The 19,120-nt window shown below is 43.5% G+C and overlaps 1 protein-coding gene across 3 annotated transcripts; it reads right to left on the reverse strand.

Annotated features, from left to right (window-relative positions):
- Positions 1–23: 23 nt before the first annotated feature.
- tulp3 (TUB like protein 3) lies at positions 24–18,818 on the reverse strand. Of its 3 annotated transcripts, none has more exons than XM_031859076.1 (12): positions 18,731–18,818; positions 12,832–12,870; positions 11,223–11,274; positions 7,147–7,309; positions 6,690–6,878; positions 3,783–3,916; positions 3,491–3,682; positions 3,239–3,351; positions 2,643–2,760; positions 2,446–2,544; positions 2,192–2,363; positions 24–2,084 (listed from the first exon to the last, which is right to left on the reverse strand). In XM_031859076.1, exons 1-12 carry the CDS (start codon positions 18,748–18,750, stop codon positions 1,951–1,953), a joined length of 1,425 nt encoding a protein of 474 aa, XP_031714936.1. In that variant the 5' UTR covers positions 18,751–18,818; the 3' UTR covers positions 24–1,950. The 3 variants fall into 3 exon arrangements, with proteins under 3 accessions (XP_031714936.1, XP_031714935.1, XP_031714937.1); XM_031859075.1 differs by having other exon boundaries at positions 15,071–18,814; XM_031859077.1 differs by lacking the exons at positions 11,223–11,274; positions 12,832–12,870; positions 18,731–18,818 and adding an exon at positions 9,610–10,144.
- Between the last annotated feature and the right edge of the window lie 302 nt (positions 18,819–19,120).

Here is a 19,120-nt window from a genome sequence, read left to right on the forward strand (position 1 = left end):
AATGTAGTTCAAACTTTTCGAAGCACTTTTTCAAAATGTTTTTTTATTTTGGTTACTCAAACATTTTACATCGATGTAAATAAGTACTGTTGTTTTTCTCTCAAAGGTGTTCTGAATCAAATTGACATCGGTCATGTTCATGAAAATAACCTGTTCACTGAATCCACTCATCTCTCTGTATTTGAACATGATCACCCACTGTTTTTCATCTGTTCCAATAAAACCGTATGAACATGTCGTCAGACTGGAATGTGTTTCACTAAAAGCATTTATATTTCAAAATATCTGCTACAAACTCTTTTTTTCTCTCTCTCCTCAAAACTCCATTGCACACAAAATGACAAAACAGGAAGTTCATAAATTGCTGGCACACTTTGAAAAAATGTAACATTAATTCCCTTAAGACATAACCAGGTGTTTGTACTCTTGATTGTATCTGTGACATCAAGTAGCATTTATATTTAACCCTGAATAACACGCAACATTTTTTTCTTTCGAGGATCCAGATTAGACTGATTTAAAATAACTGAATTATTTATGTACTAAACAGATGTACTGTACGTCCCTCACAGACATACAGTACACTGAAATAACAAAATATTAGAGACATTTAATGATGACATAGACCCGTAAAGGACGCCGTCCTTTATTGATTTCCCTTATAATTCTAAAGGGAGGAGACACTGGCAGTTATATTGTTGAAACCTGTGAGTTGTACATAACGGCCTCTATCTCAGCTTAATTAAAGCTCCCTCATATCTTGAATACTCAAGTGTAGAAACAGTTCTTGATTTTCTTCATACAAACAAAGTCTGGGGCGACCTCTGTATTTGTGCACCAGTGAAAATATAAGCTCTATCTAGTGTATTAACTCTCCAATATTTTAAAATTCCATGTCTTGAAATAACATTTAGTAAATTGTGTTTTTTTTAAAGACTGCTAGAAGAGATCAGATAAGGCATTACCTTGTGTTTTATATACAGTATGTATATCCTTTCTGTTTACATGTGCAATTCTGCATTTTTTTTCTCTCATGATAATCCAACTCGTCAGTAATAAAAATTACACTTATTCACAAAAAAAAATCCAAACAAAAACCATAACACAGGTCTGTTCTGAATAATGCACTTTCCACACGAGAATATAAAAAAGGTTGACAAAACAAAAGAACGATAACGGCAGATTAAACCATGTCGTCACATTTAAACATGTAATAAAGATTGAAATTCTGACCATGATGCAACTTACTTGCAGTTTGATTTATGGAAAACATAAAAACAACTTTGCTTTCTTAGTCCCTTGTTACCAGATAACTCTGAGGTTTGGCCTGAGGGCGGTGCCAGAGGAAAGGCCACGTTGTTATGTAGTTAAATACGGTTTATGCTCTGGAGAGTCAAATCTCAGCCGGCATTGCCGTCCTTGGAGCCAAATCGCTAGTGTGGCAAAAACACGCAGGGAAACCAAATTCAAAGGCAACAGAAAATACATCGTTAATACACACATCACCCCCTGCAAACATTGACCGAGTCATACATCTATTATCGGATATTTCTGCACCAGATGTCTGACAAGAGTGCCTGTGTCTGGCACAAACAAGAGGGGTGTGTTCTGCTTTGTCTTTTCCCTTTTATTTTGTATACATGTGTACATGTAAACTGTACAAAATGGTTAGATTGATACTGAAATAACCCCACTAAAATGATATGATAAAAAAAGCTTCCACACAGAAACAAAGAGGGTGTTTTGGATCGGCACAACAGAGCACCACCATCTCTTATCAGTATCTTCCTGCTCTTTTCTTCAGTCTCATATGTGTTTCTTGACTTCTGCGTGATCCGGCCCCTGATGATGTAAGCAGTGTAGCTGTGGGCTTCCAAACAGTCCTGTGAGAGGAGATTTGACGGGGTGGGAGGGGAATAAGGTGGTGGTGTGGAGCTAAAAACCGGCGGTTCATTCACAGGCCAACTTGCTGTCGAAGCTCGACAGGCCAATGGCGAAGGCCTGAAGAGCGCACATGGGATAGTTGTAGTCCAGAGTGAAGATGTCTTCAGCCACTCTGCCAAACTGCATGACGATGTAATCCGCTAGAGTTTTGGGGGGGGGCGGTAAAACAACCACACAGTCTTGTTAATCGTCACTGTAAGCATGAAAATGTGCGGGGGACAAACAGTGAACAGTGATGAATACTTACGGTCGTTGTCGTGAACTATTTGAAAGTTTTTGACCGAAGCTTGGGTGACGCGTCCGTGGAAGTTCAGCACATACGACTGGGTGTCATCGTTCCACACGGGGGCCTTATTGTGCAACTCAATCAGGTTGTCCAGCGAGTGATTCTGCCACCTGCTCAGGAGGTTCTCCTGCTCCTGTAACACAATCACACTCATGTTTACGCATTCGGCCAATGCTCTGGTTCCGACGGAATGATTCCGGGAGCATCGGACTCACATTTTGAGGCCTTACGGGGACTCTTTCAAAGTTCATGTTCATGCCGGGGATGATTACGGTCATCTTACGTGGTCCTTTGAATCCCAGCACGTTGGTCTCCTGCCAAGTGGTACAGAGAGCATCACAATTTCACTTCATAGTAGCAATGAACACGGGACGCAGCGGAAGCTTGTGTGCTTCTTTTGTCATTCACTCACGTAGCAGATGGCAGCCAGTTCCTGTCGCGTGTTGCTCTCCTCCAGCAGCGTGCCGGGGTTTTTGCAGGGATTGGTGCCGTTGTCATACACTGTAAATTTGGTGCCCATGAGGTTGGACCTGATAGAATACACACCCGAGATGAAATGTTTCCTCCGTTTCACATTTTGTCCACTGCTGGCAGCATTTTTAACATCCTAATCACGTGTAGTGGAGAAGGCAAATCATCTTAAAAGCAACCAAACATAACCACTGCAAGGTTTCATTTCATACCTGTACACAGTTTAATAGCAGCAATTACTAACAGTCGCTGCACAGTGTCTGAAAGATAAAAAATCAAACATCTGCTTTCATAAAATCTTGTGGTTAGTTCGTTTGCTTTCACACCACATTTTCATGCGGTCTCGGCTCGCTTGTTGGTCCACACCGGGGTTCCAGTGACAACTTTCCCACCAGCCTAAATGTACCGTACTAACTGGGCGAGTTTTGTTTTAAACGAACCAAACAGGTAATGGGACAAAGCACCCTGAGATGTATATTCAGGTATGCTATGACCTCCGTGGATGCAGGTAGATCTGAGAGAAAGTGTGCTTTTTACCTCAGCTTTCCTATGAAGCTCTCTCCCTCTCGCGACAGATCAGTGGCATCCACTGAAATAAGGTAGTTGGACGTCTTACTCTTCTTCCTCTTCCTTCCTGCCAGCAAAAAGACCTAGAAAAAGAGACAGAAAATGTTTATATATCTACTGTACACAGATGCTGTACTCCTGAGAGCTTAATTCTTTGCTCATCTTGAAAGTAATTCAGTTTTGTATATTAAAGTTGTTTTTCCTAGATGGCTACACACTCACTTTCTTGCCATCATCTCTCTCCATGTGCATGAAGTAGGTGGGGTAGAGGCCGCGGTCCATGCCCTTCTTGTCCCGGGTGATTCGACATTTAACGGTGACGTTGCGTGGAGCCGGACGCAAGACAAACTCCTCTGGATTGTCCACATCGATCAGTGAGCTCTCTGCTGTGGGCGATCCGGGGGATGCCACCTCCTGGGCACAACACGGTGCATGAACACAATATTCAGTGTTGCGGTTGGGATTCGTCTTTGTTAAAAGCGTGTTGGTTAAGTGCTTTTATTGCGCCACTCACTGGAATGTCCTTGCCACTGGTGGCGGAGGCGGGTCTGGTGTTGTCTGCGTTGGGGGACAGAGAACGTGAACGTTCTTCCTCCGCATCGTCCTCGTGCTCGCTGTCTTCATCGAAGTTCATACTGCCAGACAGACCTGGTGAGGAAGAAGAGGCAAATGGTGGGACGGAGCTTTAATGCCAAATGAAGGCCTCTTATAATTTCACAAAAATACACACCAGACTAGACGTTGAAAATAGATCCCAGAAGCTCTGTCTGTGTAAAGACTTCCCAGAGGTTCTTTAGTTTTCAAGTACAAAATTGTACTTCACTGTTTTTTGGTTCATCTACGGTCTTTGATGTATGAAAGCTCAATTAGAAATGATGCAATACTTATGCAACGGCTGAAGCAAAAGTAGTGCATTATTCAATAGAAAGATATTCCTCAGAAATATTAAGCAGGGTATTTGGTTTACTCGGGAGATTTATTTAATCTCTTTTACAGCAAAAGAGGGAAATGAACAAAGCATTGTGAATCCAACTGAGACATCAAACTAAACTCTAAATGTCCACATTTATTTGTCAATATTGGTTACACTTGTGGGCACTTGGAAAAATGTTTATTATATATTTTATATATTTTTTCCAATTTTTGTAAAATAAATGATCAAAAACATTGAAATTGTCTTTTTTCTTCTTTATGATTTATGGCATCGCGACTGTGTAATACTGCACAAGAGACATTTTTGAGTTTCCCCAACTTCTAACTAACACCAGCTGTTTCCATAGACCTGCAGGACTTATTATATTGCAGAGAAAAACTCAGACACAGTGAATAAAATGTGACGAGGACCAAAAACTAAAAAAAAAAGGCCCTGAAACTGCTTGTGGTTTAGAGGGCTCTGCTCAGCACTCACCCAACCGAAAGGTCACATCCGGGCATGGCCTCAATACCTGTCACAAACAATGCATCTTTTTTTCTAAGTCAGTTCCTGCAATGGTGAGATTAATGTGAAGAGATGCGCAGCTTGCATCTGCGTGCTTGTGAGGAGACAGCTCCGGCGCAGTCACGCAGATGTAAAATGTAAAACACATCTGTCTCTTGATTGATAATTGGATTCATCAGCCAGGTCGCTGCTCTTGGCTGCAGCTATAGAGCCCATTTGAATGTGCTGTCAGGGGATGGCGGTGGTCCACCACTGAGCAGGGGAGCTTGTGTCACCAGAGCTTTGCAATGTTTAAGAATTGTAAAATGAATTGCTTGACCAGAAATTACATTAATGCTAATAGTGTGGTTTGGTAGAAAATGATAGAGCATGTTGCACCAGTTTCCCAAAATATAATCTTCAGCTTCGAATTGATTTAAATGGCAAAGCCCACTTCTTTACACATAGACCATTTTGTACTTGGCACACAGACGAGCCGGTCTGCCACTTCTTCCCTCCACCTGGACCAACACGTCATCGGCCGGTTAGCGAGCGTGAGCGGTGGGAGAGCACCGGCCTCTGCAGTATTGAACAAGAATAATAATGTGACAGACAAACACAGCCAAGCACAATATGTATCCTGGGGTATTTACAAGAGATGGATCCAGGATATGCAGCGATCCCTGCGAGACAGCGAGTACCATCATGAAACACAGATTGCAAATGTTATCTTCCCTCTAACCGTGACACCGGGGCTCCAATGAAACCGCCGTGCAGAAGTCGGCCAGTGGCTTATGAAATCAATCATCTGGAAATGTCAGAGAGGACTCATAATTGGCTAACCAACAACCTACTGAATAAACCCTCCAAAGAACACACACATTTACATGATTATCAACGCGCAGCTGGTGAAGAATATCTTTCACAGGAAGTCAAAAATGAGCTGATCAAATATGAGTGTACCACAACTTTTCTGTTTCTTGGGGGGTTGGGGTGTTATGCAAGGACAGGGAGCCAAAAATACCTTCTGCAAGTCCTGAGGACATATTCCTATGATAAACTGGGCTGGTGTTAGCAGTGAGGCCTTGCATTATTGAGAAGGACAGTGACATTTGCCACCGTGGCACTACGTCTCCCTAAACCTTTATGGTTTTAAATGAACATGTTTTTCGGATGGAGAAACTTGTTTTTGCTCCGCAGCAGCAGGTGGATCAGAAGAGTACACGACCCACTCGGGCATGGTTTTAATGCATCCTCCATAAACTTTCTAAGAGTCCCTGCCAGCCGGCTGGTGAGTGTGGGTGGCCATATCTATAATGATGCCATAGATGAGCACTGCAGGGTGAACAATGCCCTGGCCTATTATTAAATGACCCATTTCTCACTGCGTCACCATCCATCACACCACTGTCTCCGTCCCTGTTCCACGCCGCAGCAGCAGCAGAGTGCTTAGAATTCTAGGAAATGTCAAGAAGTCTGGCAAACAGCTGCTAATCTGGAGTGACTGAGAACTCCGACTACATGAAAACAGAGTGGATTGGGAAACAGCATCCAGAATCAGCGAGGAAGGCAAATAATTAAGCAGGCGTGCTCATGAAACCAAATGATATTTGACTGAAGACGCATCTTCCCTGAACACAGGATAAAAGTCAATTAATAGATTTAAAATGTCTGAATGGAGAATTAGTGCCTCACTAATCCTTCAGTGAAGTGAATTAAAAGTGCGCTTCCCCTTTTAAAATGTCTTTGTGGGTGATTTTTCCTGCTGCATTGTTCCAAACAAGAGAACGTTTACTTGTTTCTCTACTTCACTAACGATATCTATGTTTTGATTAGATTAGATTGGTATATTTTGTCAAAGTGCATTTTACTACCAACTGGGTCAAAATGAGGGGAGATTGAGGCCACCTGAAAACGGCAAACTGGCTGGTCTGTGTCTCCAGAAAAATGAAGTGTAGTTTCTCTTGAAAAGCCAATGAAGTATTAAGCTCTGCTAGGACTCACCTTGTTTCTGCAGTAATTCATGGATATCTGTCTTGGGTTCTAGCAGCGTCTCAGTGTCTCCATCTCTCTCAGGCTCCTCGGCAACAGGGGACTGGGACTGGGACTGGGATTGGAACTGGCTCACTGACAGGATTTTTATTCCCAGATCAGGGGCTTCTGAGCCCAAGAAAGCAGCTGGGCCATCGATACCTGCAGCAGGGGAGACCAGTCAGTTGTTACCTCAGCTGTTAACGGTCTCATGTTCTGGTTAATAAATTAAATAAATGTCTTTTTTTGTATTTTTAGCATTCATGCAGTTACACATTATAATGCTGGCTTTTAAACACATCGATATCATTCCGTTCCCATAAACAGAATGTAGCACATCAAGGCCAACTCTCCATGCAGAGAGGAAGGATATCCCTCATGTGGTGTTCAGAAATGATGCAACATAATAACAAGAGGATATTTTCCTCACCATCCATGATGACATCGTGGGTGATACTGACTTGGGACTCCACCAGAGGGGCCTGCTCCTCACCACGCCGCGTCCTGGAGCGCCGGGGCCGAGCCTCTGTGTTGGGCTGCACCATCAGGGGTTCCTGACGCTTCCTCCGCTGCTTCTGCTCCAGCAGTGCCCTCTGTGGACCAAACAGGGGGAAAGGAAGGAGTTTCAAGGAGCACTACCGGGAAATCACACGCATATTTATACACAAGGCTTCTATTAAATGTTACAAGAGAGGATTTAGCCAAGCCGGAGAACATTGACTCCATGAGCTGAGGGTAATCACATTAGTATACATGATGAGCTCCAACCTGTGCCTATCAGTAGGTATTAAAAATAGCCAGAAAGGAAATATCAAACATGGGGACACTTTAAAAGGTACAGGCGACAACTGCACAATTAGAATTATTCTCAATAAACAGCTGAGGCTGATGTTAAATGATAAAACGGCAAGGATTCACCATTTTTACCATTCACCAAAAATATTTTACTTTCAAACATAGTGTTGCAGCCACACGAATATTTTACATTACAAACAAAGCAACCTTTCGTGGTATAGAAAACTTGAATCTCTTTATTTACACAATGAGTGCAGTGATGGAACGCACTGCATGGGGTGATGCAAACACTCAGTAGAGGTGATGTGAATGTAAGAAGCGTAAAGCCAAAAGATGAAGGCAAAAAAAAATAAAGCCATAATAAAACCCAACAATCATGCCAAGGCATGAATGCCTCTGAGTGCATTGAACGGGTTCACTGAATAGACAAACTCACGGCTGGTGCCAGAGTCTCATTTGGTGGTATGCTGTATTATTCTATAACAGAGAATGGCCAACATTCCATCCAATGAGGTTTTATAGAAGTGAGGCCTCTGAGGATCTAGGCCTGTCATGATAATTACGTTATCGACTTATCGTACGATGTATGGACAGTGTCTGGATATCGTTAACGTTCATTGCTCTTTGAAAGGGTGTACTTGCATTATTTTGCTTTCATATTATCATTATATCAGTGGCTTAAAATGACAATAATCACAATTATTTATGGGACAATATATCGTCCAACAAGAGTAGTTTCCAACTAAATGTGATCAGTGACGTTAAGTTGTTTTCCTTTTCCTCAGCTGGTATGTTTTGCCCTTCGACTACACAGCTTGAGTATGTGCTTCAGGTGGCGGTGTTCATCGTGGACATGCTGTGTCCCCTGCCCACAGGTCCGTCTCTGTGGTCAAAGCAGCCGATGGATTACGCAAGCACATCAATTAGCGCGTCAAGAGCACGAGTCCTGTTTGGTGATGCTGTTTAAGCGAGCTTGAAGAGACCAGGAGGCCTTGTCGCCTATTTGCCGGACAAAAAACAGCTTTCATAACTCATCAGTCAGTCTCTAATAAATCCGTCTCACGGTTTCTGTGCAACCACAACATCTGCTACCACCGTTATGACTTACCAGTGAACAGGTTAACGGATAAGTGCGAAAGTTTACATCACCACCACCATAAAAAGAACAATCTCCATGACTGCAAAGAGGCACGGTGCATTGACCAACAGATGGGAATATATAGGAGGTATGACTAATAATACAAAAAGGCAATAGAAATTGTATCACTGAATACATTAGTTCTTTAATGAAAAGAGATTTGTTATCATTTCAAAAGACTCTGGATTTGCATGCTCGCTATATGGTTATAAATAAAGGCGACAAATGAACAAAACATACAGCTAGATTATCATAATAACGTCATTACTGGTAGGGTCATAAATAGAGGTGGAAATACAGCCAATGTTCTATGATGTTTACTGATGATGGTGAAGTTGTATGTAAAGATGAATATGGCCTGAAGCCCATCTTTCTATTGGTGGTTTCAAACCATTAAATTAAACATATCGTAAAGATTCTCTTGAATTACGTGTTATTTTCTACATTCAGTTATTCTGCCTTTGGTCGAGATAGTGACTTTTTAATGAATTGAATTAGATTGATTAGGCACAACTGAAAACAAGACAATCAGTGAGTCTACACTCTAATTCTTCATACAATCAAAGCCTGAACAGTTTGGCTTAAAATAGCAGCTACACAATCTATTGTAATATTGCATTCTTTTGTTAAGACTCTGTACTTGGCATTTTGAGAGCAGGATGTGACTTCATTCAGGCTCTAACAGCCTTTCCTGTACCAGCCAAAACATGAGGTAAAGTAGACTAAACTATAAATCTGATTAGAGGAGACATACGGTTTATTAATGTGTGGCTTCTCAAAGACAAAAGTGGATCTTAGTCAGTGAGAGATTACTGGGTGTCTGAATCTTTCCTACCTCAGACAGAAAGTTTGAAAAACAGTCAGACAGGAAGGTGAACAGCCTCACACTTCATACAAACTGTTATCCTCACAAAGTAAAAAATGTATATATCAAAAACAGAAACATTAGATATTACCAACCCGTTCCATTGAGATCCTGAATGTGAGCCAAAGTTAACCGGTTTCTTTACAGAACAGACATTACAGGTCCCACTTGTCTTGAGGTCAGATGAAAGCACGTTCTCCCCCAAAGAGCAGCGCTCCTGCTGGGCATGACTCGGTCTCCCTGTCCCTCCTTCCTCCTCTGGAACTGGAGTTTTACAGTCGAGAAACTAACAGCCTCCTCTGCACTATGTGGTCCTCTGACAGACAAAAAGGGGTCTGGCTCTCAGCCAAACACGGCGCGCCAGTATGTGCCGCTAACTGAATCAGCCGTCATTAGTGCTCCGGCAGGAGGGAGAGAGGGAGAGAGGGAGAGGGGGGAGGGGGGAGAGGGGAGAGAGGGGCTGTGAGGTGCACTCAAAGTGAGATACGGTCACGGCCACAGTGCGCCCGGTATTATTATCTGAATGATTTTCATTTTACTATTCGAAATGGGGAGTGAAACAGTGAGAACGTAGAAAAGAAGACAGATTTAACTTTTATTTAATATTCATCAATTTTCCATAACCTGCATGTGACCCCCCCCCCCCCCTCCCCTCCCCTCCCCTCCCCTCTCTGTGAAGAACAGCATGTGTGTTTGTCCTCATGATGAGTTATATAAGAACAGAAGACTCTCAAGTGAGGCTGTTTGGACTCAACTGAAAGTGTGCAGCATAACTGAACCACAGTAGGACCTTGGGACACACACACACACACACACACACACACACACACACACACACACACACACACACAAAGCCAGGCGCCCCGCACTAAATCCTTCCCTCTCTTTGAACTCACCAATCTGGCCCTCCCGCTCCTTTCTGCCTAATATGTGAGATAGTGGAGAACGGCTTCCAGCTTAAATCAAAGCTCTACACCGCGGCTCTTCAGCGAGGTTTGGGATAAAGCGTCTTACAGAGACTCGGGGGGGGGGGGGGGGTTGTTGAAAAGAGAACAAATGTGTGACAGAAGAAGGGCTATGTCAGGTAAAGGGTGGATAAGAGGAAACAATTCAGTCTCAGGAGCGAGTAAGCTTTAAAATTCCAAGTGACAGGGCGGGTGAAAAACAGATTTCCGAACCCGCCATTAATCACTAAATTGCGGCGGTGTTGAAGCTGCTCCTGCCAACAGCAGGCACCCCTTGGTGACACCGGAGTGGCAGAACCCAGAGTCATCTCAGCCCTTTTAATGTCCCCGTATTCATGCTAAATCTTGGCAGGTGCTTACAAATAGACAACTAAAAGGTTAGCTCTCATAAACACCACCTATGTGTGAGTTGGAGGGCTTAATCAGGCTAAAGGTGCAGCGCAACAGCTATGAAGCCGAGCAGATGTTCTTTGAAGGAGGGATGCAACCAATCTCACTTTTCCAGTCCCGGTACCGATACCTGGCTTTGGGTTTTGGCCGATACTGGCTGTTTGTCTCACTGTGTGGAAGTGACTGGCATCATTCTTTTAAGTGCCACCGAGACCCGATCCAGCTACTGGAGTCAGTATCGGCCCGATATCAGCCTTGGTGCTTCCCTGCTTTAAAACTACGATAATGAAAGAGTGGAGGCATCAAGGTCTCGACGCTAAGTGTGTGTTAGTGAATGAACTTTGGCTTCCTACCTGTTTTTCCAGCTTCTGCTGCATAAGACTGGTGCTGTCATCTTCGATGCCACTGCGGAGGAAAACAGAAGAAACCTTTCTTGTAAAGAGTTAAAGATTTCACACATGCTAATCTCTGAAAGGATGACACTTGAATTTGATTTTCCATATCAAACCAGCAGAGGTCACCACTGCTGTTGCACACGAGGCAATAAAGGCTTTGTCTCCTGCGTGGTCTTGAATGAAATAAACCAATTAAGGCGTTAACAGGGTTCAGTCACAGTAGTGGCAGTTTTAAACGTGTAATAAAACCAAATAACGACAAATCTGCAGGTGAAAAAGTGACCTTCTGAGCTTGTTGGTGAAACACGGCATGAGTCATTCTCTGAAAGTGACAGAAGGGGAAAAGAAGAAAATACAACGCTCCAGCTGAGAGGATGCCTTGAAGTCTGGATCCTCTGGGAATTCACCCTGGACACCTATCTGAAGAGACCGGGCCCGTGTTGCTCAGCTACCGTGAGGGGAGAGAAGGGCAACAGCAGGAGTCTGTACTGTCGGGAGTCAGAGACCTGCAGTATCCCAGTCTCTCACATAGGCTGATGTAATGTGTAGGCAGGCCACTAACTCCATTTCTCATTTCTCTCATCTTTTCATTAAGGGTATAGGATGAGAAGTCGTCAAATCAGGCAACTCCCCCCCATTTCTATTTCCCTCAGTTATATTACATCCCTTCCACAGCTCTAGTGTGTAGGTGATGACACACACTACTTAAAGGACCTCAAGCCCAACGCTGGCTGACATCACTGCTCAGCACTGGAGAACAGTCGCTGGATGTTAAAAGGTGATGAGTTTCGTTTCAATAGGCCCTCTCCACTTCTCACAGCCCGTAGACCAACACCTCCGATCAGTCGCTTCTCCGTCAAGATGGGTCATCTCGCACCAGCCGTGTCGTCTCACTTGTAAATCCCTCTCCAAATGTCAAGGCCATTATGGCTCCTGAGAACAAGTGCTGGTCACTAAGAAAAAGTAATCGAGGATGGAGGATGATAGTAGTTTTTAATTACACATGCAGGACTGCCATTTAGGAGGGTGGGGAAAGATATGTGTGCAGGTGAACAGCAAGACACGGCAGAAGGTACTACGGGTCTCTGCATGAGTACTTACTTCTACCAAAGGACAGCCACAAAATGTTGACTTAGATTTCCCATTATGCTGTGCTATTAATAATGCTGTTTCCATGCAAAGTACAGTCTCGTGAATGGCTGAAGACACACCCTCTATATCGGAGAGTTTCCCTGATGTTTCCAACCTCAAACCCAGTGTGCGGTTCACCCCTGAGGCAATCTTTGTCCGAAAAGAATGCGATTAAATGTATTTATGGTGGCTTTGAAATAGTCGAGCATGTTTTCCCACACAAAGAAGTGCCACTCTGTAGCACTCTAGCCCCAAGAGAGCAATCATAAACGATGAAAGCGTATCTGACATGACATTAAGCCATGTGACAAACGTGGCGTTTACACAACGGATAAAATGCCCTTTGAAAATGGAACTAGACGTCTGTTAACTTGGTTGTTCAAGACACAGGTTGTGAGAAGAGAGTGTGTGTGCGTGCGAGTGTGTCGCTTCCTACCTTGCCGTTGAGTTAGAGAAGCTGGCAGAGCTCGAGGGTCTTCAGGGACAACAGCAATTTGGCACCAAGGCGGCAGTGAGGACAGGAGAATGAAACAAGTTGAGAAACATGATCAAAAACTAACAGAGGTTATGCTTTAGGAGGACAGTAATGATCTGATGAGGCCAAGCAAGCTGATCATTAAGACACAGGACAGCTGAAGAACAGGTGCAACATAAAATAAAAGACAGAGTATTATCACAAATACTTCAATCTGTTGGGGGTTGAGAGAATGTCCTCTACTGCAAATGTTCACACACACACACACTTGTGCCTCATCACAGCTGTGAGTGATCAATGTTTCATTAGTCCGTCACAGCTTGGGTGATGAGAGAAGGACGGGCCCCTGTTGTCCCTTCCTTGTGTAGCCATGGAGACTTGAGCTCCGTCAACAGCGCACCTCCACCAGCATTGATTAAAAGCCTGCAGCCAGTTCTTGGGCTTCACTGTAATCGGAGGTCTTAACACTGTGCTGTAAGGATTTACAGAGCGACAGAGGGAGGGGTCTAATTACTGCTGGGCTGCACATAACTAATAGATATAATGTGATTTTTATGCTGCAAATAATGACATGTTAATAACTCTCCATCACACCACTGTGGGTTCACGGTGCAAAGGAGGACAAGATGACAATATCAAAGCTATTAAAAAACATTGCATGGCATTATCTTCTCATCGGAGCACAGGCCATTTTTAGCTGTTGTTCGTTTTAATTAAAAGCCTTTGCCACTTCAAAGAGGAATTTAAAAGTTGACTGAGCACAACGTAATGTCTGCCACGGGCCATTCGGCTTCCATCTAAGAGAGGACACAGAATAAAAGGAGGACGGATGAGATTAAATGCCTGATTCCCTGTGGAGTCTTACATAGCTCACTTGTGTAAAACAGATCTGAAACAGCAACCCCGAGTAGAACCACGTCCACCCTAAGAGGAAAATTCACAAAGAATGGATTGGGGTGGCTGATAGCACCATGTAGATATTTAGCATATAGCGCATGCACGCCCATAAAGATGTGCTGCAGAGTACAATCTGCCTTTTTCCCCCCTCTGTCTGTGGAAATGTATAAATGTTGCATTTGCACCAAGAACACAGCAGGCAGAACAATGGCAGAGATGCAAAAAGAAAATGAAAAAGAGCTGAAGGTCCTGACCGACGAGGTGAAGAGGCAGAACTTCAGGCAACAAATTTGAACGTGACGTGAGAGAAACCGTACTCGGGATTCAATATCCCCGTCTGTCGGTCTCACACCGTCAGACTGTAAAAGAAGATGTCATGACGATGCAATACAATCACTGCTGCCATGATCACTGGAAAGTCTGAGTGAGACAGCCCTCATAAATGCGCTTCAGTTCCCAGAAGATGCTAATAATTTCACTGTCACCACGTGTGGCTGTAATTGCCGATCTTTGTGAATTGTACTGTTTTTGCAATGTGGCTCATTTGCATAGAAAGGGGACAATTTTGCACCAACTGTTTGCATATTACCTAATTTAAATATGTGCAAATAGCACAGGAGCACCGAGACGCAGCACAGTTAGGGGTTCACGTCACCCTTTGTTGGTGCTTTGAACAACAAAGCGTATAGCTGGACCCTCAACACACTGGATCACTAATAAAGGACGTACTGCCATTACATTAGAAACTAGACATCGCTGAGCCCTGACAAAGGAAATGCTAAGAGGACACATTGAACAGTCACAGTCATTTCAGCTGTTGCAGTAATCAGTTGGATGGATATTCTGAGCACATCCTCAGTGACATGAGTGTTTCAATCAAGCAGCCAACAGCTTGGACACGAAAATCACCAACTCTGGTTACAGCTCAGTCACGGCCTGAATAAGTAACGACGCGGTGGCGGAAACATGAGCGAGAGGCACATCTTTGACTGCAGGTCAGCCATTCGGCTGGCCAGAGGGATGGAGCGGCGCGGCTGGAAGAAACGTTATAGTAGCGCTGACCTCTCGTCTTGGCACAGGCCACTGTGCAATCCTCAATCCTGCAAAGTCAATACAGCTTGGAGGACTAAAGGAAAAATGTGTTGGTCTGTGTGTGTGTGTGTGTGTGTGTTGATGCAGGAGCCAGTTGTCCTGCTGGAACAAATAAACCATAAGTCTTGGAGAGCACACAAGGAAGGCTACTTTCAAACAACACTCTATAGTACAAAGAGCATAACATATGTGTGCCAGTGCGCAGCTATACCTGTATGACCAGCGGCTGTAGACGGGCTGAGCTCTCCCATCCTTTATAGCGTCCATGGATGCGGCTGCAGGAATTCTAATCCAGGGCTCTCCTATCACACCGATCTTCATTCGCACTGGAGCTCAGAGTTACTGTGCGGTCCTACCTGACAGTAAGTAAGCCCCGCAGGCACCAAGATCACTGACTATGTAGTCGCTATGTCCCACCCAGGGGAGTGACAGCTACCGACTGAGGTCTGGAGGCTTTGAGCTGTTGCTATGACTTCACACCTCGGGCAACTCACAAGGGTTCAACTGGAGGTAGGCATGAAGGTGATCGGCCTGAATACGAGTGTCGCACAAGGCTGAATTTTCTATGAATGTCAGTGAAGTGACATAAGCAGGATTGACACTGTGAGTGCAGCGGTTGGCTGTTTGAGCTTGTTTTATGTGTGATATAACATCGCCCCATATCCCAGTGGCTGGATACACTTCCAAAATAAAATCAATTTGACAGCTTGTCGTCACCTGAGTTCTTCTTACTTTACTGCCCGGCTACTTTCTGAAAGACTCAGCAGGCACAGCTCATATCCTCTGACTCGTAAGGAGCCATTGATATATCATGCCACGGATGCACAATCTGTCTGGCATCTCACTTACATGCAATAGTGGGAATTTATTGAGCTTTAAATAGCCTAAATCTCAGCGTATGAGTAAGACGTGCCAGTCGGTGTTCCTCATATTTAAAAAAGGTAACTCAACAGAGTGAAACCTCTAGATTACTCCTTTCTAAAAACAGACATGGTGTGGGGACCTTAATCCAGTTGCTAGGAAACCATGAGCCTCCCAATCGGTTTTTTTTTCTGAGCCTATTTGCAAGAGCGGGATGAAGATGAAGAATGTGTTTGTGTACATCTGTCCTGAGAGACAGCTCTGACATACAAGTCAACGGATGATAAGCGGGGGAATTATTCACCACAGGGAGTAATTATTGAGCTCAAAACAATTGATGGAAAAAAAAAAAAAAGCTACAAGAGTTGATGATGATACCGTGTCCCTTGTGGACTCCAAAGGGAAACACTCTCTCCGACAGTGACGCTTCACTTTGAAGAAGACACTCTGCACTGATCGTAACATCATGCAGAAACACCGACACGCACACGCAGCAGAAACTGCGTCTTCAGTGAAATGTATCCCGTGTGGTAGCATTCAACCAGCAGACAAAGTGAGTCCATTACAAACACCAGGGATGTGTTTTCAGTGTCTCAGTGATTGAGCAACAGAGAGGATTATACTCTGGCCAGCTGGGCCGTGTGTGTGGACACCACAGTGAGTCACAACTCAACCACAAGCCACGGTGTAGTTAGAGAAGGTCCTGAAGTACTGAATTCATTTTCATACATCGATTCCTCTTGGGGAACCGAAACATTATACATTTGGCAGTTTAGTCAGCTGCATTTCCAACCGTGATGACAATTCCTGCACATAACAGTTAGTTGCTTGCTAACTCCTGTGGCATTTGTGATCTTTCTGACCTTGACATTGCACCCACTCTATAGGATATTCTGGACAGTAATACTGATGGTACTCGATGATACGATACGTAATTGTACCCAGATTCATAGCAAAACAAACGCCCCACTAGGGTTAAGAGCCATGGCAGACCTAGCTTCAGTCGTCAACAATAACAACCTGGAAACGTGTTGGCTTTCATTACCTTCTACCCGACACAGGAAGTCTTTAGGTGCCATTAAAGTACAGATTTCTCCATTTCTCATTTCGGTTGTGTGTGTCGTTTTTAACGCTAACCCTGGCAACGATAATGCATCAAGCAAACAGAAAACTTTCAACTCTACACTCATGTTATCGGTCACTCCAACGTTACACTTGCGATGCTGTTATGAAAAGCTGCCACTCCTCAGATGTGTCAGCTCTGCGAGCAGGCTCCGGTATTTGTAAAAGCGTCCCTGTGCTTTGGAAATACTTGTGTCACAGTAATACTAATAGTAATCAATACATTTGTAAGAGACAGTAAAAAAAGCAACAACATGCAGAGAAAAGGCCCCTTATTCAACTTTGTACAAAGGTTGATCATTACAAATGCTGAGTCAGCCATCTGTGAACTTTATAACACAAGCTGTCTGGGTTCGTCGAGCCGATGAGCAGAGTGCATCACAGCATGTGGGCTCATAAGGAGTCCATTGCTGTGTCTCACATTTCTACAAAGCCAAGAGTTTCCCTTTTTCAAAAGCCCAGTGTTTGTTATAGACATCTGGGGGAAAACATTACCAGGGTGGTAGCTCATCGTTTTCTTATACAACAAACGAACCCACCAACACTGACTGGCACCACTTAGGATGAATGTAGTACAAAGACAATTTAACAAGAATATACCACGGATGTAGCAAGCCACATACTTGTTTGCAGTAACATCACTGTAACTGCAATCAAGAATATGTTGCATTATGGGTCAGTGCCTTGAATGGCAGCTCTGCTTGACAAACTGGAGAAGAAAAAACAACAAATACTCAGACTGGGAATGTAACAGGAAAGAGTGGGAGGTACTTTGATTTTTATCTCTCTGCAAAATGAAAGCAGACCTCTGCTCCAGTGCTTGAAATGCACACACACGCACACACACACACACTATCCTTTTTTCCAACACCTGTTTGCATGACCAGCAGTGAGTGGACATCAGAGGGAACGTGTAGGAAGCACTATTGTGCATTATGCTGAGGTGAATTATGTGTTTGAGTCTGGCAATGACTACCAAGCTTCTGCTACATGCGTGCAATCGATCCCTCTTGTTATTTTCAAATGCCCTACTTTCTTTCACTTGGTTATCGATATATTAGGTCAATAACTTTAGTTGCTCGTTTACGTGGCGAGGACGTATAACGTAACTAATTAACATGAACTCTTTGACACAAGAATAGACAGAGGCTACAGGAAGACATGCTCTAACATGACATGCAATGTTTTGATTTCATTATGCCTCTTGCGTCACTGGACTTAAAGCTACTTCAACCTAAAGCCAGGGCTCTGAAGTGACCGTGTGCCTTCCACCATCTGCGATGCATAACACTTGATACGTTGTAATTAAACGGAAGGCGCCGCATAATTCCACATTCCAAAACTCCACGCAAAGCTACATATTGAGTGAAGTTGTCGCTACATTGTATCGACGGGAATACCGCAGGAAATTGCAAGTCAAAATACAGAAATGCAAAAAATATATTACGTAACTAGACAGTCCATTGCTTTCCAAATGTTGTTCCATTTGTACTGGCTAGCGAGCCATCATAAACACGATTAAAGCACGTTATTCACTTGTAATAGCGTTAATGTAGCCGAATAGTTCATTTATTTCCTTTGCTGTGCTGTGACACTTCGACCGTTAGCTCGCTTACTTTAGCTTGACATTAAATGAGTCACATATATCGTCAAAATGAGGGGAGAAAAGACATGTTATCCGTCAGCTGTGTTTATCCGCCTGCTGGGAATTTTTACAGCTAGCTTGTTGCGATTAGAAGCTAACGTTAGCTGCCTCTACTGTATGCAATGGTGCCTTTATAAAAAAATAAAAGTTTTTACGTGTAAAAGAAAACGATAGACACCGGCTAGCATCTCGTGCCCAAGTTTGGCCAAACGGAACAAATACAAATACTATCTTTTACTTTACCTTATACTGTAGTAACTCATGTTTATCCACGGTTACTAAGGAAGATCCTCGTGCAGCAAAACTCTCTTTTCTGGATGAGCTCTGTTACTCGGTCCTTGGTTACGGAGCACACTAAGACCGGGCGTTCCTATTGGTCGGCCGATTCCCTACGTGGATTCTGATTGGCGGACATCCTGGATGATGGAGAGAGCTGTCCTCCTGTTGAGACCTGTTATTATGTTGTCCTTTTTACCTTGAAAATATACATAAGTAATACAAAATAACAGAGTAAAAAATATTAAATATAAAAAATTAATTGTATGTACTGTGCATTTTTTACATTTAATGTTTTACTGTTATTTTATCGTATATTTGTGCATTTTTAGACTTAATATTTTTATTTTTTACTCT

Source organism: Anarrhichthys ocellatus, unplaced genomic scaffold (assembly GCF_004355925.1).
Source record: "Anarrhichthys ocellatus isolate YVR2014 unplaced genomic scaffold, GSC_Weel_1.0 scaffold21, whole genome shotgun sequence".
Taxonomy (NCBI): Eukaryota; Metazoa; Chordata; class Actinopteri; order Perciformes; family Anarhichadidae; genus Anarrhichthys; species Anarrhichthys ocellatus.